This window comes from Macaca fascicularis, chromosome 1 (assembly GCF_037993035.2).
Source record: "Macaca fascicularis isolate 582-1 chromosome 1, T2T-MFA8v1.1".
In the NCBI taxonomy this organism is placed as follows: Eukaryota; Metazoa; Chordata; class Mammalia; order Primates; family Cercopithecidae; genus Macaca; species Macaca fascicularis.
The window spans coordinates 221,366,785-221,389,226 of record NC_088375.1 but is presented as its reverse complement, the minus strand read 5'-3'; the positions used below and the strand labels follow the sequence as shown (position 1 = coordinate 221,389,226).

Here is a 22,442-nt window from a genome sequence, read left to right as displayed (position 1 = left end):
GGAGCCAACACAACCTGTAGGTAATTAACATTTATTGTTCCCCTTTCAGGGAAGTCGTGGGCAGATGATCAAAGGTCAGTTCCTGGTCAACATAAGTAAACAAGCCTGTTTAAGTTAAATTCCCCCACATTCCCTTGTACCTACTCCTTACCCTCTACTCAGGGTTATAGGACAGCTGCCTTCAGCTATTCTCCCCCAGGGCTCTGTAGAATCTTCTGACCTTTCAGAAGGTTTGTGTCCTTTCCCTATAGTTTTTCCCACCACTCTGACAGATCCCCTACAGGAAATCTTAAAAACAAGGAGATAATTAGTGATTTGAACCAGAGCAAATTTATATTGTTTCTTATCTAAAAAGCCTGAACTAGACTTTAAAGTGTTTTCAGTATAACAGATATTTATGCTAGCCTTGTCCTAATGACTTGCCCAAATTCCCTCCCCAACCCAATCCTCTTCCTTCTGCTGAAACAAATCCTACTTCTCTTCTTAGACCCAGGTCTAACACTGCCTCCTGTAAAGCTCTCCCTGAAGGCTCTAGCTGTCACTTGCATTAGAATGACAAGACCTTTCATGGCCATAATTCCCAGTGTGGTTTTGTGTCTTTCCGCTTGTGTGGTTAATCATTGTTTGTGTTTATCATATATACATAGATATATTTTGTGTTGCTTTTCTCACTGTCTCTTCATTCCTTCCCTCTACCACTTTCCATGCATACCACTATCCCATCTACCTGTGGTTAGCATAGGGTTAGGGATCATATAGATATTAAACAAATGATTCTTATTAATGCATATGTAACAAGAGTCCTATACATCAGTTAATGACTTCTCCTGTGTGACTTTCTTTTGACCTCTATCTCCAGTGACATTTCAATACGTGAACACCTCTCTGTGAGGAATAGGCTTGTATTATAAATGAATGCAGACCATGCTGGGTGTAACAGGATGGCAAGCATATTCCATATAAAGGGGGCAATTGCTGCTCCAATTTATTGTGTGGTGAGACATGCAGACTCAACCCTATCAAATCTGACTTGTCTTGAAAAATCAGAATCCAAACTTCTTAAAATGTTGGCCACTAACTTTAAAATTTGAACATTGATAGCATAGTTTGAGTAGATAGGATAGAGAGCTCAAGAATACACTCATATGTATGGAAACATGATAGGTAATACTAATGGTGCCACAGTGGAAAAAGGTAGGTAGGGGGCGTTGGTCAGTTCGAGCTGCTATAGTAGAATGCCATAGACTGGGTGGTTTATAAACCACAGAAATGTATTTCTCACAGTTCTAGAGGCTGGAAGTCTGAGACCAGGGTGCCAGCATGGCCTGGTTCTGGTGAGGGTATACTTGCAGATTGCAGGCTGCCAGCTTCTGTGTCCTCACTTGGTGGAAAGACAGAAAGTTCCCTGGGATCCCTTTTATAAGGGCAGCAGTCCCATTCACAATGGCTCCACCCTCATGATCTAATCACCCCCAAAGGCTTTACCTCCTAATTGTATCATATCCGGGGTTAGGATTTCTACGTAGCAGTTTTCGGGGAACATAAACATTCAGTCCATTGCATAAGGAAAAGATGGTTTTGGGAAAACTGTTTCAGAATCTTGAGGAGAAAAAGGTGAACCCTACCGAATACCGGATATAAAAGTAAACTCCAGATAGACCTGAGTATGAAAGGTAAAACTATAAAAAAGGCTAAGTTTGTAATCAAGAGGGAAGGATGTTTTAAGCAAGACCCCCAGATCAGACTATAAGTCAAAAAGCAACCGACCTGACTACCCTAAAATTAATTATTTCAAGTCAAGGAAAGACACCATGGGTAGTTATCAGTTGGATGACCAACTGGGAAAACATAACTTTTAAAATGTAAGTAGATTAGAGGTTAATATCTAGCAAAACCAGTGAACTCTAATGAATCAACAAGAATGCTGGAAAATAGTAAAATGACTGGAAAAATGGGCAAAGACTATGAACAGGAAATTTCCTGAGGAGGAAGCCTCCATGGCTGGTAAGCTTTTCAAGAAGTACTTGACTTAGTAATTAAGGAAAGGCAAATCAAAACAATGAATTATAATGAACTGTAGCTATTAAATTTCCTAGCTTTCTAATTTCTGCCAACAACAATTATTGGCAAAAGTGCGGGAAAGTGGGAGTACGAGCACCGTGTGTAGTACTAGTGGGCATGTAAACCAGCACATTCTGGAGCCATTCTGGAGTAGTACTTGGAAACATTTAATGAAATCAAATTTGCATTTATCCTTGCACAGTTTTACTCCTGGTTGTGTAGCCAGGGAAATTCTTGTGCAGTTCTCCATCTCTCCTGGTTTATGCCATGTATCCCAGTATAATTATCAGTGGCACCTCCACTCACTTTCAGAGTGTCCTGATTTGGACAATATATTGCTTGATGACCTTACTGCTTGATGGCATCATCATCGTGCTGCTTTTTTTTTCTTTCCTCTTTTTCTTTTTTTTTTTTTTGAGACCGAGTCTCGCTCTGTCACCCAGGCTGGAGTGCAGTGGCGAGATATTGGCTCACTGCAGCCTCTGCCTCCAAGGTTCAAGCGATTCTCCTGCCTCAGCCTCCCAAGCAGCTGGGATTATAGGCACCCACCACCACACTCAGCTAAATTTTTTTTTTTTTTTTTTTTTTTTTTTGTATTTTTAGCAGAGACGGCATTTCACCATGTTGGCCAGGCTGGTCTCAACTCCTAACCTTAGGTGATCCGCCCGCCTCGGCCTCCCAAAGTGCTGAGATTACAGGTGTGAGCCACTGCTCCCAGTGCTGTGCTGTTTATAGGAGGAGAGCTTCGGAAGCAAGTCAGTTGCCCGGTGGTGCTAAGGGAGCAGATAGAGTAAAATGGTACATTTAATATATGAAACACCATGTAGCAGTGAGAAGCAATGGACTGGGTATACAGAGAATGCAGGAAGATATAGATTGCCAAACAGAAGACATCTGCAGCTTGAACTACTATATGAAGGTTCACCTTGGAATTTTTTTTTTTTTTTAACAGCAGCTAACAGGTCATTGCTGGGATGCATTATAACTTCCATTTCCACTCAGACCTGAGAAACCACTCTATTTCTCTTCCTGCGTGGGATTTCTGCAGATATCAAGAGATCTGGTCTTCTAACCCTAGCTCTGGACCACCTTAGACCCCTAGAGAAAAATGGTCCCTGGTGTCCTACAGTTTCATGACGTGGAGAAGAGCCTCTTACATGACAAGAAAAGGGATGCCGATCACTTAAACTACCCGAAAGCATTAACAAAGTCAGACTTCATTTGAACTCTTGGAACTACTTCACGGCTCCTCTGCCTTGTCTTACCCATCCCAAGGAACCCTCAAAACATCACTAAGCTGTATGTCTTTGCTGGCCAAGGGCGCTAATGGAAAAAGACTCCGTTTGAGAGTCTTTCTGGCCCCTAGATCAGTTGTGAGTTTATCTACCATTACTTAAATACAGAAGAGGCAAATGGCTTTTCTAAATCAAAGTTCTCCGGAGGGAAACAGACGCAGGTGCTTTGACGGCTGCAGCTGTGCTGATTGTGGCACAGCCTCTCTCTCCCTGCACGTGTGTTGCTGCCTAGCAAGGTGATTGCCAGTGCCAATGTCGCAGCAGAATCCTCCAGCAGAGTACCCCCAAATGCTGGCCCGAGATGATGCAGCCTTTCTGGAGTTAGCGTCTTCATGATTAGCAGGTGGAACTTAGCGAAATAAACCCAGCACTGGCAGAAATAGCTGTTGGAATCATGCAAAAAGTACTCCCCCTCCTCCTTTATCCAGAGAAGTGGCCCCTTTTGGTTTGGAGCAGCGGACAGATCCTTCTTCATACACAGCAGGGCTGGGTCGGCTAAGATGAAGCACTCAGATCTCTGTATCACCGGAGCGCCCTACGGGATGTGTGGCATTTTCTCCTTTTCTCTTGGTCTCTGGATTTTACCGCAGGCAGTCGGGTCTCCCGTGCCTGGCACTTCCTTGACTGTGGGCAGGAAGAGGTTACAGCAGCCCTGGAGCCTGCTGGGCTGAGTTAGCACTTCCCTCCGCTTCCAGAATATCTCCCAGGAACAGCCCCCTTTGCATCACGGCACGGGGTGGCGGTGCGGGCTGGGGGCCACCGCAGCAGGTCCCAGTCCCTCCCTGCTGCCCCACGAGGAGTGGGGAGCTGCAAGGCCGAGGCGTCCGGACTGGAGGATGAGCGGGGACGCCTGCGGGTCTGGAGCTGCACCGCGCCCGCGCCTCCCGCGCTCTGCCTTTGGCAGCAGTCGGACGCTCTGCGCGCGCAGGACCTGGGACCGCGGCACTTGCGCGGGGACGCAGGAGCCCAGGGCCGGCGCTGCGGGCAGCGGGGCGGCGCCAGCACGGCCAGCTCCCCAGGGAGCCTGGAGCAGCATCGTGCTCTGCACGCCTCCCTGGACGGAGACGCCGCGGGGCCTGGGCAGCGCTTTGCCGGCAGCTGGTGCTGGAACGCGGCCGGGGCTGAGCCGCTCCCCGGGACTCTGCCCCTTCCAGGTGATCCCAGGGGAGGCAGCCCGGGGGTCAAGTTCTAGCCACCCTTCCGGGCCAAAAAGCAACGACTCCTAGTTAGGGGGAAACTTAGCTTTTTGTTTTGCTTGGAACTGCTGCTGTGCAAGATTTGCCAAGCCTTATAGGGTTTCATTTTTTACTTGATTGGTGTTTGAGAAAAACTGCAAGGAAAGGGTGGCGAAAGGAAGAAACACTATAAACTTTGGGGTAGACATTTTCTTGGAAGTGACAAGTAGCCTCAGATCTGCAGTTCCTGGGCCAGCGACGGCATCCTTTGCTCTGACACTCCAAGGGTCTGGACGCTGCCACATGACCAACACCAAAGACCCCAGAAGAGCCATGGAATCCACGTTGGCGACATCCAGTTCTGCCACAGGCCCCGTCACCTTCTCCCACGTCTTTGGTCAGCAGTGCCAACTTATGCAAGCAGGTAGGAATTGTGTCGTGTGTGATGTGCCCAGAGAATGGGAAGTGGAACGTTATCCCGGGTCCCCAAAAACAGAGGTCTGTGTGTGTCTGTGTGTCTGTCTGCCTCGGCTCTTTCTCGATGTAATTTGGGATGTAAGACTTAACTAGCTAGTGACAGGTTTGCCTGGCATTTATCACTGTAAAAGATAAAGTTTTTAGGACTTGCCATGAGATAACGCACTGCTTTTGCAATGTGTGAGGGCCCTTGTTTGTCCTTCGTCATCGATTTTCTCTGTGGCTAGCTGAGGGGTGAAGGAGGGTGCGTCAGGATGGATCTGATGATGCCATGCTGTGGCCATCTTTTGAGGGCAGGTGCCAGTCCTAGCCTGGTTGCCTTTGTCAGCTTGCCTCTCTCTGCTCCTAAGAGTTATGTTTAATCTATGCCCCACCAGCCCCTGCTGGAGTAACTTCCATGCATGTAAGTGTGTGTTCTGAGCAGCCTCTCCCAGGCTTTGACTTGGTTGTGGGGATTCCTCATTAGTCTTTGCTCATGAATTTGTCTTCCAAATGGCTTGCGTTTTATACGGAAGGGAAAGATTAGCATGGGCTGTAGGCCTTATAACCCATGCTAGCTGTCTTGCTAGGATGCACATGTGGTCGCATAGAAAAAAAAAGGTGAGGATGGATGGCTTGGTGCAAATAGTCACCGTACTCTAACTCACAAGTGGTACTTGAGACATGCTTATGATTGGGTTGGAGTCACATGCGATATTGGATGCCTGTTTCTCTGCTTTTTTGGAGTTAATTCCCACTGGGAAAACAACCACACATTCCTCCAATGTTTTCCTGGGTGTTTTAGGGTTAATTGTGCATTTTGGCTTGAGTCTCAGGAAGATGGTGAGAAGAGCACTGTATCAGGAGTCTGGGGGCCTGAGTCAGTGTTGATGCTTTCATTGGGTAGTTGCATGACCTTGGAAATTGCAGACTGCACCCCCCTTCCTGGGGTATCCATCCCCTGCTGCAAAACAAGAGAACTGGATTCAGGGCTGCTGGGTCCATCCAGGCCTGAGATTTTGTGAGCTCAGAGAAGCACATCTTGGATGTGTCTGCACAGAGAGGCAGCTTGTGGAGTGGGTGAGTGAGGGCTCTGGAGCTGACTGCCTGGGTTGGGGTCCCAGTTTCACTTATTAAAAACTGTGTGATCTCAGGCAAGTTACTTAGCCTCTCTGTGCCTCAGTTTCCTTTTTTGTGAAATGGAGATACTAGGCACTCCTTCATAAGGTCATTGCAAAGATTAATTAAGTTAATGTGTGAAAACATCCTTCTATGGGTCAGTCAAGTCTTCTCTGTTTGTGGGGAGGGGCACAGCTGCCTTTGGTCATAGACAATGGAGGCACTGAATGCACACCGTCCGCCATCCACTGCACTCCTAACTTGATTTTGGTTTGTCCAGAAGGTTGAAAATCTTCCACTCTCTACATCTGTGGAATATTTTATCTGGAATGCATTAGGTAGGAGGGCTCAGAAGCTTTCCTGGACTGAGGTTCCCTTGCCTTGCCTTTCTACTTCTCTGAGACTCCTGTGGGAAGGCACATCGGATTTCTAAAGTACCTCCCCTGCGGCTTCATTCACTTTCTTTTAGAAGCACCCAGGCCTAAATCAGGCCATGAAATCCTCTGCCTCTTCTTAAAAAAAAAATCCTTTATGTCAAGAGAGCAATGCAACATGGAATAATAATGACTAGCAGTCTCCAGGGAGAACACTCTCCCTGAAGAAAGGCAAAGAGGAATCATTAACCTTAAGTCGAAAGAGCTCACTCAATTAGGACGCGAAAGGGATTGAGACCAGCACTGATACGTCTCCAGCCAGCCATTTACAGTCCAGTGAGTATCACAAATGAGATCTTAAATGTATGTGAAAATGATTCGCAGACTCTAGGGGTTTACAGCTGGGTTAATCACATATGTCCCAAGTGAGAGGTAGCTACAGATCCCATGTACTCGCTGAGTACCTACTATGCACAGTGCCAGGAACCACAGGATCTGGAGAGTAAGTTATGGCTGATACTCCTGGAGATGTTGGTCTCGCTGGTGTAAACATAAAGCATATTGAGGAAAAGAGAATTACACACAATGTGACTTTTCAATGATACCATTTTCTGAACAACCCTTCCTATATGTTTTACATAAACCAGCTCCTGTAATTTTTATAATTTTTTATTTTTTGAGATAGGGTCTTGCTTTATTGCCCAGGCTACAGTGCAGTGGCATGGTCATAGCTCACTGCAACCTCAGCCTCCTAGGCTCAAGTGGTCCTCCTGCCTCAGTCTCCTGCTACTATGCTGGTCTAGGGCAGGGGTTAACAAAGGTTTTGTTTCTTTTGCAAAGAGCCAGATAATAAATCTTGTTGGCTTTATAGTCCACATGTTTTTGTTTATGGCTAGTTGGCTCTGCCATTGTAGCACAAAAGCAGCCACAGACAAAGTGTGTATGAATGGGCATGGCTGTGTGCCAACTAAACTTTATTTGCAAAAGCAAATGGTGGGCCAGGCTGTAGTGCAGTGGCATGATCATAGCTCACTGCAGCTTTGACCACCTAGGCTCAAGTGTTCCTCCCATCTCAGCCTCCCAAGTAGCTGGGACCACAGGCATGTACCACCATTCCCGGTTAATTTTTAATTTTTTTTTTTTTGGAGAGATGAAGTCTCGTTATGTTGTCCAGGCTGGTCTTGAACTCCTGGGCTCAAGTGATCCTTCTGTCTCAGCCTCCCCAAATGCTGGGATTGTAGGAGTGAGCCACCATGCTAGGCTCCTGTAATTTTTTAAAACCCTAGCCAATTTCCACAGGCAAAGGAAATACGCGGGGGTTGCCTGCATGCCCACATTCACACCCTTTGGGAAGGAAAGCCTTGGTCTGGTGCTCAGGCCTGTCCCTTTCACCTCTAAAGTGAATGGTCCCTAGTGGCAACTGGGGCAAATCTTTTATATCTGTAAGTATCTCATGTCTTAGGAGAAAAAGTTGATTTCCAGGAATGGAGCAGTAAGGATATTTAAAGAGGTGGAGATGGGAGGGGGTTGTGCACTAAATGGCGCCTAGGATTTAGTGGGGCAGCAGAGATAGGTTTCTGGGAGGCAGGGTGAAATTGGGCATGGGTGAGACCAATGAAAACTTTGACCCATTTAGCAGTAGTGGGAGCATAAAGGTCTGGTGGGGCCATGGGAAAAGCATGTGGTTCTTTCTCATTTAGTCCCAGTTTGGCTGTTGCTGGCTGTGTGAGCTTCAAACCAAAGGCTGGCAAACTACAGCCCTGGGGCCAAATCTGGCCCACTGCTTGCTTTTGTAAATAAAGTTTTATTGACACACAGCCATGCCCATTTATGTACATTTTGTCTGTGGCTGCTTTTGTGCTATAGTGGCAGAGTCAAGTAGTCACGAGTGAAACCATGTGAACCATAAAGCCAACAATATTTATTATCTGGCTCTTTGCAGAAAAAACAAAAACTTTGCTGACCCCTCCGCTAGACCAGCATAGGAAGCACAGAATGGGATTAGACAGAATTTGTGTGGGACAATGTGAAAGGGATCAAGCCTGAGAGTGTGGCTCTGAAAGATGCTTATTTGCCGGTACCCTTCATGCTACGTGGTGCTGTGGCTTTCTCATTTTCTCTTCCACCATCCACACACCACCTCATACATGTATGTAGGGGTTGCTTCAGGAAGCTTTTAGAATAGGTCTGAAAGTGCTAGCAAGAAGAGAGTTCTCAGCATGTGCCCAAATCTATAGCACCTGAGCTGGACAGGATCACATCTGCCTCAGTGTGTTCTGACATTCCAGATAAAGATTTGCCATGGCGGACTGCTGGCAATTTGGCACAACCATAGGTGGCACTTATTGGGTAGTTATTCTGGGATGGTTATTGTGCCCCCCGAAGGGTGGATGGAGGATTTCCTGGTGAACAGGTGAGATTTCCATGTTGACAGAGTTGGGATTTAAATTTCAGGCAGCCCAACCCCAAAGCCTGTGCTCACAAAAGGCAATTCCACAGCTTCTGCAAAGGGTTTTAAACAATGTGTCTTGTCTCGCTCAAGGATTTAGAGGAGAGAGCAGCACTCTGGATCTTGGGGTGACTTTGATGCTGTTGCCCACCCTCCTCCCTCTCCAGGTCCTTCATCCCACTCTTAATAGTCCTATGAGGAAGTTCATCCTCTTCTATTTCTAACCCCCAACCCAAATTTCTTTCACTTGCCTTTGCCCCTGCTATAGCCCAAAATGGTAGGTAAGAAGTTGATCTGGTCAGGCAGGCATGACCGATGGAGGCTGCCATTGTCCATTCTTGCTGCCTGACCTCCTTCAGGTGGGAGCTTAAGACCACACTCCCAGGTGGGGTATCTGCTGACATTGTGATATTCAGAATCATAGAGGGGTTTGGCTGTGTCCAACATCTGAGGATGTTGGGGGGACCTCCGAGGGGATAGGCAGTACAGACTCAAGCTGGTATGCTAGTGGCCTCAGTGCAGCTGGACAAGTCCCCTTGTCCATATTCTCCTGGGTTCCCAAAACATTTAACTGGACACCCCCTACCCCCTGACCTGGCATTTGGCTGTGTCTCTGCAGAGGGCTATTGCCCTATCCCCTGGCCTGGCAGTCTATTGGTTGGGTGACCCCCAGCTTGCAGCCCATAGCTGGTGGGGACTTCATCTGTTGTGCCAAGTTCTGACTTGCTAAGTTGCCCCTGTGTCACAGAAGTTGATTTCCAACCCACTTCATGTGGGCAGAAAGCATTTCTGCAGTTACCTTGCTTGACCAGAACAACCAAAGTCATTTTGTCTAATATGTCCTGCTGACGCTGCCTGAATCCAGGCCCAGCTCAAGGAGGGTGGAAGGGAGATGAGAACAGGAAGGTGACAGGACTTCAGCACCTGGACTGCCGCTGCTTGGCACTGTTCCTGGGCTGCAGCTCAGGTGCCACCTGCAAGGCTCCTCGTTTGCATGACTAGTGAGGGATTGGTCCCCTGCACCATACCTTGCAGAAACTCAGAGATGTGCAAGCCATGCCTGTCTGGCTGTCTCATCTGCCAGACTGGTACCTGCAGCTGTGGTATGGGCAGCTTTTGACTTTATTATCATGTTCCTTCTGAAGGCTGCCAGCTGAACCCCTTTCCCTGCCTTTTAAACAATATAGGGGTCCTTCTGAATATGAAGCCTATCTACATTTGGAAGCCACTTGCCAAATTTATAACTAAGAAGGCAAAGGAACCAACATTTACGGCATCTGTGGTGAGCTGGGCACATTGGGGACTTTTGCAAAAGTTAAACAGATGAGGATGAGCAAAGAAGCAAGCGCACACTTGCTGTCGTTCTGTCCATGGGAATGGGAGCACGGCTTTAAGGTTTCCTTGTAGATCCCTGAGGGGTGGTGGTATGTAGGACCTGTTTCTTGCCTGACTGTTTCTCCAGTGGAAATGGTGTGTTCTGACATTCCAGACAAAGATTCGCCATGGCGAACTGCTGGCAATTGGGCACAACCATAGGTGGCACTTATTGGGTACTTATTCTGGGATGGTTATTGTGCTAAGTGCTTTACGTATTACCTTGTTTGACCTTGTTGCATCCTCAGAAGGCAAGCGAAATCATCCCCATTTTATAGATGAGGAAACTTGAGGCCCATAAAGAGAAATATTTCTCTTAACTAGTTAGTGGTTGGGCCAGGATTCAAATTCAAGTCCCTATTTATTCCTGTTCTTCCTTCCAGAATCCTTCCTGCTGTCTCCTCCCAGAAATTAAATCTCCAGAAATGTTGCTTGAACATCTGTGCCAGCAAAGGAATGTTTGTTGAATGAATGTGGAATCTGTTAACACTGGGGTGACAGTCACTCCTCATAACATGTTAGGTTGGGTTGTGATTTCTGTTCATTAATGTCTTCTGTGTTAGACTCTAAGCTTCCTGAGGTCAACAACTATTATGTTGGTTGTCTTTTTTTTTTTTTTTGAGTTGGAATTTCACTCCTGTTGCCCAGGCTGGAGTGCAATGGTGTGATCTTGGCCCACTGCAACCTCCGCCTCTTGGGTTCAAGTGATTCTTGTGCCTCAGCCTCCTGAGTAGCTGGGATTACAAGCATGTACCACCACGCCCAGCTAATTTTTGTATTTTTAGTAGAGATGGGGTTTCACCATGTTGGCCAGGCTGGTCTTGAACTCCTGACCTCAGGTGATCTACCAGCCTTGGCCTCCCAAAGTGCACCCGGTCTATCTTGGTTTTCTTTGGATCCTCTTTGCCTCATATGGTACTGGCAGTGTAGCAGCTTTCATCAGTAAGATATTGATGCATCTGTTTTAGACCACATCATTAGTTGTTTTACAGGGCGGCTGTCATCCTTATGAGTAGCTGTTAGCATGATGAAATGGTGTTAGTGGAATCTGGGAAAGCAAAATTGCAGTTATGTTCATTCTCTTTCTCAAGACTAATTCTTCTTGATAGTCCTCAAGTTTGCCTCGACCTGGATTCCAGGTCAGTGGGGAAAACAACTTATTCCAGTAGTCCCTTGGGCTGATCAGATGGAGTACTCTGAACTCCAGGCCTTAAAGGGAAAGAGATATACGTTAAGCATAATGGACAAAGAGGTGGGAGTCAGCCTCTCATTCCTCTCCTCCAGCAGCCCCTCCCTGCCCAATCCCCCACCCTCAGCCGCAAGGTAGAGTATTCCCTACCAGCCCCTGGTGATCTCCTTGAGACTCATGCAGCTGGTGGTGCGAGCACTTACTGTCAATGATGCCCCTTGGACCACTACTTGACCTCATAGAAGTTCCCACAAGTTGCTTATTTTCTCAGGAAAAAGCATCAGGGTGAAGTGGGATCCTCATAGCCTTGAAGTAAGCAGCGTACGCGGTGGTCTCAGCTTGTGAGCAGCACAGGCCTCCCACATCGGAAGCAGTCTTATTTTTCCAGAGACCTATTTGTCAGTGGCAGGGGCATGTGATTTTTAGTATGGATTTAAGAGCTCCATGGCTTGGGTTCAAATGCCACTTCTGCCGTTCACTAGCTGTGTGACCTTGGGCAAGTACCATAACCTCTCTGTGCCACATTTTTCTCATTTGCACTAGGAGAATAATAGTTTACTACTTCATGGGGTTGTGATGAGTTTGACAATGAGTTACTACAGGTAGAATGTTTCTCACAGTGCCTGACACAGAATGCTAGTATAGATCAACATTTGCTATCGCTATTTGTTATTAGTGCAATTGCTGTATTTTATTTAATGAGAGGAAGTTTAATAACACTAGGAATTAAAACATTTCTTCTGGTCATGTCTTTCTGACAAGTAAAAAAGTTGCTACTTGTTTTCCTTGGCTAATCATTGGAATAAAAAAAAAAACTCAACATTTTTTTTTCTTGATTCCCAAGGCCAAGAACCAGCCGGTTATGAAGACAGCCATCCCCCTCCCCTCCAATCACAAAAGGATGTTTAAAGAAGGGCCCTCATTGGACCAAGTTTGCCTGGGGTTTGTGTGTTTCTTCCTGGTATAATTAACAGTATCAACGTTTATTCTCAAGCATGTCTTTGTTTGCATGCTAAATCATACGGTCACCCTTAATAAGAGGCAGCTGAGTAAATAAAATTCCAATATTACTTAAACAAAATGCGGATCATCTGATCCCAGAGGAAGCAGTTTAAGGTTAAAAAGACAGTCACGGGAAGAAGCGGATATTTGGTCTGAAACAGTGGGCTGGACAGGTCAGGTGAGCTGGATGCCACTTCTCAGAGATTCTATTAGGATTTCCAGTGTTGCCAGATCATGTTTTCCAAGAGAAACCTGGAGTCCCAGTGTTCCTATAAAGCCCTCCAATTTGTGGATGTGCCTTACCAATGAAAGGTTTAAAATTCCAGAGATCAAACTCTCCAGCTGTGTCCTGCCAGTGGGCCACGAGGTTACAAGCTCTGGTTTAAGTGTTCAGTTCTAATTAGCAGGTCTCCCATGCTGGCTTAAAAGCCGCTTCTGGCATCAGCGATACTCTTACCTTTTGCTCTTGTTTCACCCTTGTGCATGAGATATCCACTGTTTGACAGGCATCTGAGTTCTGCCACGTGTGAACACGTGTCTCTACAGCTGTCAGCTTCTTGCATCCTTGCCTAGCTTGTTGTATGATGAAGTATGTGGTAGGATTGTGATAAAGGTGCCTTACTTATGCTACTGATGTTTACTCCCTTTCCTTGGTCACGGGTTCCTGAAGGCCTGGCGGGGGATGTGGATAAGAAACACATAGCCCCAAGGCTCTGAGGCATTCCAGTTTTGGACCTGAGATTGTCTAGTGCAGAAAGGGAAGGCCTTAGCTGAATCGCTGATGCACATGGCCCCAGGCAGCCCCGGGGTGCTCAGCCGTAGAGCTAGCTCTCTGCCCTTGATGGTGGCACCACAGGGCAAGAGGGGTGTCACTGGATTTGGTGAGACAATGGGGGGTGTTTTTGAGAAAGAAGAAAAATGGCCCATTTGTGGGATAATAACTTGGGGATCCTACTTTACCCTTGGTTCTTTCTTCTGAAAGTGCTGGGATTAAATGACTAGTGGGTTTCCTCGTTTGAGGAAAGGCTTCCTCATGGCTTCCATGATACCAAAAATCCATAAGGAGTGGGACCATGAAGGTGCTTTGTCTTTCCCAGGGTGTAGGGGGTATATACTTAGCCTTTAGGATTGGTCTCATTCTTGCACATGTGTAATCAACCAGCTTAACTTCACACAGGCTGTTTTCGTTAGGCCTGATGTGGATATCTAAACCAGCTTCCGAACAACTTTAAGAGTTGATTTTTCTCATTTGTGTTCCCAAACTCTGGTGGTTACCAGAGGCAGGAAGGAAGAGAGGGAAGAGGGAGAATAGAAAGGGGCTGATGAATGGGTGCAAAAATATAGGTAGGTAGAAGGAGTACGATCTAGTGTTTGATAGCTCTGGAGGGTGACTGTAGTTAATTGCATATTTCAAAAGAGCTAGAGGAGAAGAATGTGAATGTTCCTGGCATAAAGAAAAGACAAATGTTTGAGATGATGGATGTTTCTCCCTTTTACCCCGATTTGATCATTACACATTGTATGAATGTAACGAAATACCGCATACACCCTCAAAATATGAACAACTATTATGTATCAATTGAAATACCTACGTAAATAAATTGAGGGAAAAGCTCTTAACCAGACAAGATTTCCCTCCCATTCTTCCTAAATAAAATGGAACGACTGTAGTTTGAACAAAACCTCTATGATGGTCCCCATAATATGGCCACGGGTGAGTAAGGCTCAGCCGGTGACGGGAATCACAAGGCAAGAAGCAAATGAGGTGGGTTTCCACATAGGTCAGTGGGAAACCCTAAAGCAACAGGGGTTATTTGAAGTCTTAACACTGACAATGTGATGTTTGGAGTAGGGAAGATTACAAAAGTCTTGATGTAAAATGCTATGAAAATACAAAATTATATACTAATGATGTACTGGCATTCCGACCCCCCTACCCCCATCTCTCTGGGCGATGACGTTCAGACCTTGATGAATAACCTAGTTGTGGCTTTATGGTCTTGGACCACATTTTTCTTTTGGACATTAGTTCCTTGACCAACTCGGATCACATCTATCTTCCTAGGGATGTAAGGAATGAGTTAGATGAAATAGACATGGAGTCAGGCAGGACAGCCAGTGGGGGACTCCCATCGAAGGACAAAGACAATGTCATGATGGTGGCCGAGTGGCCAGGCTAGATTCCACTTGCCTGGACTTCCTGAAATTTGAAATCTTCTCTTTGATCTCCCCAAAGCCATTATCAGTTACATATAGTGAGGACGAGTTAGCTCACTTAAAGAAAGAACTGGTTTGGGGACCAGGAGTAAAGGAAAAAAGGGAGGAGGATGTTTTCATCTTTGCTGGTCGAGGGAATTAGAGGAGTGATGGGCAGGAGGAAGACAGTCACTGCTGGGGGAGATTTAAAGAGATTTTGAGCAGCAGCTCTAAGAGGGTAGTGCTCTTGACTACTTGAAAAGACAGAAGTTTTGACCTTGATTCCATGATGAGAAGCGAATCTAAAAAGGAATGTACGTGGTGGGTCCCTCTAGTCTCTGGGTAACTGCAGCCACACTCAGGAGCACCAGGTCTCCAGGAAGGGATGCAAGCTCTAGAGAGGCATGAACCATTCGGCACAGAGACATGGTACACTCAGAAATGTGTCAGGAAACGTGGAAAGGTCTGTTTGGAGACTGAGGCAGGGTCTACAATATCATCAGTGCTTAACATGGAGCAGTTGTCTGAAAGGCTGGGTAGAGAGATCTGAAGCAGGACTAGGGCAGCGGAGCAGAGGATGGAGAGGCAGAAGGCAGGGCAAGGAGATGCCCTTGGATGCTGGAGACCAGCATGCACCTTCATCAGCCCAGAGGAAATAGCCACTTCCAAGACAGGTGAAAAGGAATAGTATCTCAGGAAGGGAACCCCTCACACCTCCTCCCTTCCATTAATAGGCAATACCCCATGGCCTGTTAAGCGGGAAGTATTGCAGGTAGAACTCCCAGGTTGGAGAAGTTGGGTTGTAGGGACCCGGCCAGTCACAGCTGAGATGATCATTCATGATCAGGACCAATCTGAACTGGAGGCCAGGACCAGCTACAGCAAAGCCTTCACAGCTGGGTCTCCAGAATGTTTAGTTTTATTTTGACTACTGTTACTGGATAATGTCAGCTGGATATAGATTTCTAAGTTGAGTTATTTTCTCTCAACATTTTGGAAAGGATGTTCCTCTGTTTCTGGCTTCTACTATTGTTGTTGGTCTTTGATTTTGGGGTCATTTCTCTGTAGGTGGTCTCTCTTTTCTATGGATTTGCTTTGAAAGTCTTTGTCCTGGAAGCTCTGTAGTTTCACCACAGTGTGGCTAGGGTAGATCTAATTTTATTTATCCTATTTGGGGTTTGTGTTTCTCAGATCTGAGGATTTGCATCTCAGATGCAAATCATGTAACTCGTGTTCAGTTACTCATGTTCAGTTATGCAAGTAACTCATGTTCAGTTACTTATTTCTTTGAACACTGATTCCCATTATTTCTATCCCTCCCTTAGAAATTCCTTTGTGACTTGTGTTAGACTTCTCAATTTGAACTCTTTTTCATATTTCCCATCTTTGTCTCTCTGTTCCATTCTGGATAATGACTTTAAAAACTGTCTTCTGGTTCATTAATTTTCTTTCTAGCTGTGTCTAATCTTCAGCTGAACTCAGGCAATTCATTTTTTGTTGAATGTCTTTTTTTTTAACCTCTAGAAGTTCTCATTGAATAGTTTTCAAATCTCCTAGGTATTATTTTAAGGTACTCTTTGTCTCTCTTGCTCTTGATCATATGTTTAATTTATTTAATCATTTAAAATGAATACTTATCTGATAAAGGAATTTTACAATCCAATTCTGGCACTCCTGAGTACATTTCCTCTGCTTTTCTGTTGACTCATGTCTAAGATAGCTTATTACCTTATGCACTTGGCAAGATTGGATTTTGAGCTTATTCTTGGAATTTTATCTGTGAGATATCATTGCCATAGGTAATGTTAATTTCCAGGCTGGAGACTTCCATATACTCCCAGGTAGTATAAAATTGAACCCCAACTCATATGAGGATAAGCTTGGAGTAATGACTTATTAAGGGGGATCACTCTCAACCCCTCTCAATCCAGGACTCGTACTGAGACAGACAAGCTTTCTTACCTCCCTGTGCCTGTGTTCAGGACCCACATCCAAGTCTCATCTTCCCTGACGACAAGCCCTCTAAGATAGCTGGCGTGTGAATATGTGTGTGGAAAGTATTGCAGTTCCAATTCCTCTATCCCGGCATAACCTAAAACCTTGCCATCTATCCTATGTGACTAATAAAACTCTAGCATTCATTTTACAAGATCAGCAATTGCCTCCGAACAGCCAATCTTAGTGTGTGCTATTACTCTGGTTTTCGGTTTTGTAATTTTTTTGTTTGTTTGTTTTGTGGATGTATTAGTTTCCTATAGCCATTATAACAAATTACCACAACTTCGGTGACTGAAAACAACAGCAGCGTTTATCTCATTGTTCCGGAGGCCAGAAATCCAAAATCAGTATCTCTGCACGGAAATCAAGGTCTCAAAAGGCCTGAGTTCCTTCCGGGGGCTCCAGTCTCTCTCCATGATTACCCAGCTCCTCCTCCTCATCTATGTATGTGATCTCCCTCTGACTCTGTCTTCTAAGGACGCTTGTGATGGCAATTAGAGCCCACTCGGATAATCCGGGATAATCTCCCCATTACTAGGTTCTTAACTTCAATCCCATTATTTGAAACAAGAGACCGTTTTCCTAAATAGCATAACGTTTATAAGTTCCAGGAATTAGGATGTAAATGTCTTGCAGGGGGCATTTTCAGCCCACTACAGTAGATTTCTATTACTTTGAGAGTTCAGTTTTGTGTTTCTAAGGATGCCTAGTATATTTCCAAATGTTTTATAGCCTTCCCCCCCAGTCTACCGTACTAACTCCCTGAAAAAGAAACAGAGCAAACAACCTCCAGGCTGGAGAGAGAAATGCACAGCCTCCTGGGGGTGGGATTCATTTTTGGAGAGCCAGGAGTTGGAGATGTTGAGGCGTAGGTGCTTACAGGTGTGAGGAAGTGATGCTTCTAAAACCTTGTGGGGCAGAAAGGCTGTGCTACTGCTAAGGAGATGCCGCTGCCTGGGCTGGACTTGCCCAGGTTTCCAGTCTGCCTCTTCCCATTCTTCTGGCCTAACTTTGTCTCTTGGCTTCCATAGGCGTGTGATTGACTTTGGCTTACTGCTGTCCTTTGACCTTCCACTAGCTGTCAGTGTCTTCCATTCTGACAGCTAGAACTGACCTTGAGTCTGTTTCTTATTGTTCCCTTTGCCTCAGACACTGGACAAGACATTCACCCGGGAATCTCCCAGGGACTCACTTTGTGCCAACTGGGCGTGGCCAAAACCAGAGCAGGGCCAGGACCAGAACTGACCCTTATTACACAGCATGCTATGCTGCAGATGCTACCACGGGAGAGAGATGAATACATTCCCGAAAATTCTATTCTGGGGCACATCTTCATTCCTAGCAACATTCAGGCAAACCGACCGAGACTATGTCATGCTTGTTGGGATTCTTTGGGAAGTAAGACTTCCAGCCCGTGTAAAGGCCATTGCAAAGTGAAACACCCAGTGTCTCCAGGTAATGTGTGGAGTGGTTATGGTGGACTTCTTGTTCCATTAGCTCAGAGAAAAGAAATGTCTACGTGGGTGATTTTTGTTCCTGCCTCTTTTGATGTGATGTCTCCGTCTTCAGTTAATGTGAATGGCTGAAACCTTGATGAAAAGTGTGTTTGCCGCTGGATTTCCCCTGAGAACGTATCTCCACCGTGCAATAGAACCTTCAGGCACCACCGGGCACCCCCTCCAAGACTAGAGTCTCACTGAAGGCTGGAAGCACGTTTGGTTCCTCTCATGCCAGTATTTGGGATCGGTTGGCGAATGTCTCCCTATAGTGAGGTGGAGTGGCCCCTGGGGACTGTGCCAGAATGCTTGGCAGGGTGGACTAGGACCTAAATTCAGTTTAATAGCAGGAAGTGGTAGAGAAGACCCCAGCCCAGGGGTATGGGCCGAGGCCCAGCGGAAGGAGTGACAGGATTTAAGGCAAGGCCTTTGAGGGGTGTGTATGAGGGTGTGTGTGTGTGTGTGTGTGTGTGTGTGTGTGTGTGTGTTGGGTGCGGGGGAGGGGTGGTCTTGGAATGAGCGAGGCTGGCATTATCTGGTCTCTGTTACTCTCAGGTCCAAGCTGTCTTATCCAGGGGGAAATTCTAAAGGTAACCCAGTCCCCGGAGCCACTGATGTTATCTCCTGGTCCAATAGCCCTTCCACAGCCTAACCAAATGTATGCTATTTGTACCCAGTTTCAAAATGTTTTCTGGGAAACATAAGGCTGAATTAGTCTGGCAACCTTCAGACTGGCTTCTCATGAAAGCTCGGCCTCCCCATGAGACATCTTTGGATGGGTTTGGGAGTAACTTCTCCCACCGCAACATTTTTTTTGGCTTGGGTAATACTTCTTGTGCCCCTGTTCGGTGAGGTTATAAGACTGTGTAGTTCATAGAGAAAAAGAGAACGTGCTTCTGCTAAACAAGAGCTGATTCTCTGCGAATTATTGGGGTCTGAAGACAGCAATACTGGTGCACACATTTATAATATGATTAGCAGTGGTAGCAGGAGACGGAATAGATGACAAGGCAGAGAGAACATTTGCTGTCAGCTGGGCCTGCAGGAACTTCATAATTTAAAGAAAGTGCCAGCCACATTTTGGCAGTCCATTTTTCTACTTGAAACAGAATTCCTGGACTTTGTTTCATACTGAAGACATAGTTTATTTTTAGTTACATCAGAAAGCCTGTGGCTGGGGTTATTCAGAAAGCTGGACTGCCCATGAGAAACGGGCAGCATCAACACATTGTCTTGTGGTTCAGAAAGACTCTCTTGCCTGCTCTAGCATGAAGGACCGGCCACTTGCCTTTGAGGGTAATGAGAGAGGTCATGAGAAAGCTAGGGGGTTTCAAAGCAGTCCAGGCTTTCTTACACAAAGCGATTGCTATAGGCTGAAGCTTGGCTCTTTGACCTTGACGGCTCTTTGGCCAAGAAAGCTCCAGCTGAAATAGCGAATTCTCCTGGGTCCTAAGTGTTCATTAAAAATCCAGTTTGTCAGGTGGTACCACCCTGGTTGTCCCCAGTTTAAACAGAAGTTCCTTTGTGGACACTGGCACTTGGAAATGGAAACTTGGAGCCCTGTCGAGGCCAGATGGCAGCCCGCAGAGACGTCATAGCTTTTCTTGGGAAGGCATTGATCACTGATAAAAGAACTCAGCATTGCAGAAGAACCCTTTGCTATTATCTTGTCCCTTGGTAAACTAAAGCACGGTGGGGCCCGTGCTTCCCTTTCAAGAGTCATAAACTTCTCAGGTGATGGAACAGGCCTGAGCTAGGATGCTGAGCTGCAAAATTGTTGTGTGTGCAGAAATCCACGGTGGCAAGACCTGTGTTCACCCCAAGTGGCATCATGGCAGAGCTGTTAAGGACTTCCGTGAGCTGGAGGAGAACATAAAATAAACACATCTTTTATGAGACCAAAGAGAGTAAGTACGAGGCTACTTCTTGGGCTGCCTTTTGTGTTTGCAAAGCAGGTAGACCTTGCAAGTTTGCCTCTTCTCCTCTCTTCTTGGTACTTGCAGGTAGACGAAGTCCACCAATTCAGAGAAAGTCGATAGGTGCTTTCTTATCCCTGCGAGAGGAAAAGATAGGCATTGGCAGGGGGCATTTAGGTATAAACATTTCTTATGGAAATATAAGGTTATTGATAGTCTTAGTGTCCAGCCTTGAATTGTGGAATTGGCGGACACACCATTTAATTTCACTGGGTCTTAAATACCAACGGTAACAACAATGTATCTGCAAGCTCAGAGTTCAGATAACCTCAGAGGTGATTTCAATTAGGAGATAAAATAGTGTGGGTCTTTCTCCTTCCTGGGATGCCTGACAATAAAGAAAAAAATCTGTAAACCTATGACAGACTGTGTTTTTTCAGGGGCGAGAGGGTGAGGAGGGGAGGTACAGATCTCTCTCTTCGGTAGTGAGGCGGAGAGCTCCCGTCTAGCATTGGAAGGTGGGGGAGGTTGTGAATAAGGAGGAATCTGCCTGGATCTGTTCTGTCTCAGCCAGGGTTTCCCCTACAAAATGCTCTTCTTGCGCCCTGCTTTGCCACCCACCTGTTCCTACACCCACATTTTCTTCAGAGAATTGCAAATCAATACTCAATATTGTTTTGGGATTATTTATTAATAAGCTTGGGCTTATTTAGGATAAAATGTCTTTCTTGGCTGCTGCTTATGATGAAGGCCTGGTTTAAAAATGTAATGAGACGAATTAAGCATTTATGAGGGCAGAGTCCTCCTCCTGCCAGCCCTATGGAAAGATTTGGTCTGAGTTGAACCCTGAGAATAAGGTGAGTAATTTACAGGGCTGGAAATGTAGAAAGGAGACCAGAGGCAGCTCTAGCCCCTCTTCTAGGCTGGCTTCAGGGAATCCGCTTCAAATGTTGAGGCTCATGGAGGCCTCGTTTAAACCCGGATGATGGTGGTCAGTCTCACCCCTGAGTGGAGAAGGCTGATCAGGAAGGGCCCAGATGCCACTCCCAATAGCTGACATTTGGACTGGATACTTTCAGTGGGGTCTAGTATGGTTGTTCCCTGCCCAAATCTCATGTTGCATGGTAATCCCTAATGTTGGAAGTGTGGCCTGGTAGGAGGTGATTGGATCATGAAGGCAAGTTCTGGTGGTTTAACACTATCCTCCTTGATGCTGTCGCGGCGATAGTGAATTCTCATGAGATCTGATTGTTTAGAAGTATGTGACACAGGACCAGCGTGGTGACTGATGCCTGTAATCCCAGCACTTTGGGAGGCTGAGGCAGGGGGATCACGAAGTCAGGAGATGGAGACCATCCTGGCCGACATGGTGAAACCCCATCTCTACTAAAAATACGAAAAATGAGCTGGGCATGGTGGCATGTGCCTGTAATTCCAGCTACTAGGGAGGCTGACGCTGGAGAATCGCTTGAACCAGGGAGTCGGAGCTTGCAGTGAGCCGAGATCGTGCCACCGCACTCCAGCCTGGCAACAGAGCGAGACTCTGTCTAAAAAAAAAAAAAAATCTGTGACACGTCCCCTCCCTTGCCCCACACCGCCTCTTGCTCCTGCCTCACCACGTAAAGTGCCTGGCTCCCTGTTTGCCTTCCGCCACAATTGTGAGTTTCCTGAGGCTTCCCCGGAAGTGGAGCAGATGCCAGCATCATGCTTCCTGTATAGTCTACAGAACCATGAGCCAATTAAACTCCTTTTCTTTATAAATTGCTCAGTCTCAGATTTTTTTTTTTTATAGTAATGTGAAAACAGACTAATAAAGGGCCTAACTCCCACCCAATTTCCAGGTGCTTTTCCATAATAAGAAGAGATATGTAGGTATATTTAGCTGTTCTTGCACTGCTACAAAAAAATACCTGAGATGGGGTAATTTATAAAGAAAAGGGGTTTTATTGGCTCATGGTTCTGCAAGCTGTACAGGAAGCGTGGCGTCATCTGTTTCTGGGAAGCCCCAGAAAGCTTCCAATCATGATGGAAGGCAAAGGGGAAGGAGGTGCGTCACCTGGGGAAAACAAGAACAAGAGAGAGGTGGAGGAAATGCCACACACTTCTGTTTTGTTTTGTTTTTTTTTGGAGATGGAGTCTCACTCTGTCCCCAGGCTGGAGTGCAATGGTGCCATCTCAGCTTACTGCAACCTCCGCCTCCCAGGTTCAAGCAATCCTTCTGCCTCAGCCTCCCAAGTAGCTGGAATTACAGGTGCCCACCACCATGCATGGCTAATTTTTGTATTTTTGGTAGAAACGGGGTTTCACCATGTGGGCCAGGCTGATCTTGAACTTCTGACCTC

At 46.1% G+C, this 22,442-nt stretch overlaps 1 protein-coding gene across 3 annotated transcripts in view; it reads left to right on the top strand.

The window, feature by feature from the left end:
• Positions 1-4,289: 4,289 nt before the first annotated feature.
• KAZN (kazrin, periplakin interacting protein) overlaps positions 4,290-22,442 on the top strand; it is a 1,227,887-nt gene continuing 1,209,734 nt past the window's right edge. For all 3 annotated transcript variants that reach the window (XM_005544737.5, XM_065529708.2, XM_065529714.2), the window contains exon 1: positions 4,290-4,955. In XM_005544737.5, coding sequence (XP_005544794.2) covers positions 4,835-4,955 — 121 coding nt within the window. In that variant the 5' untranslated portion in view covers positions 4,290-4,834. The remainder of the gene's footprint in view (positions 4,956-22,442) is intronic.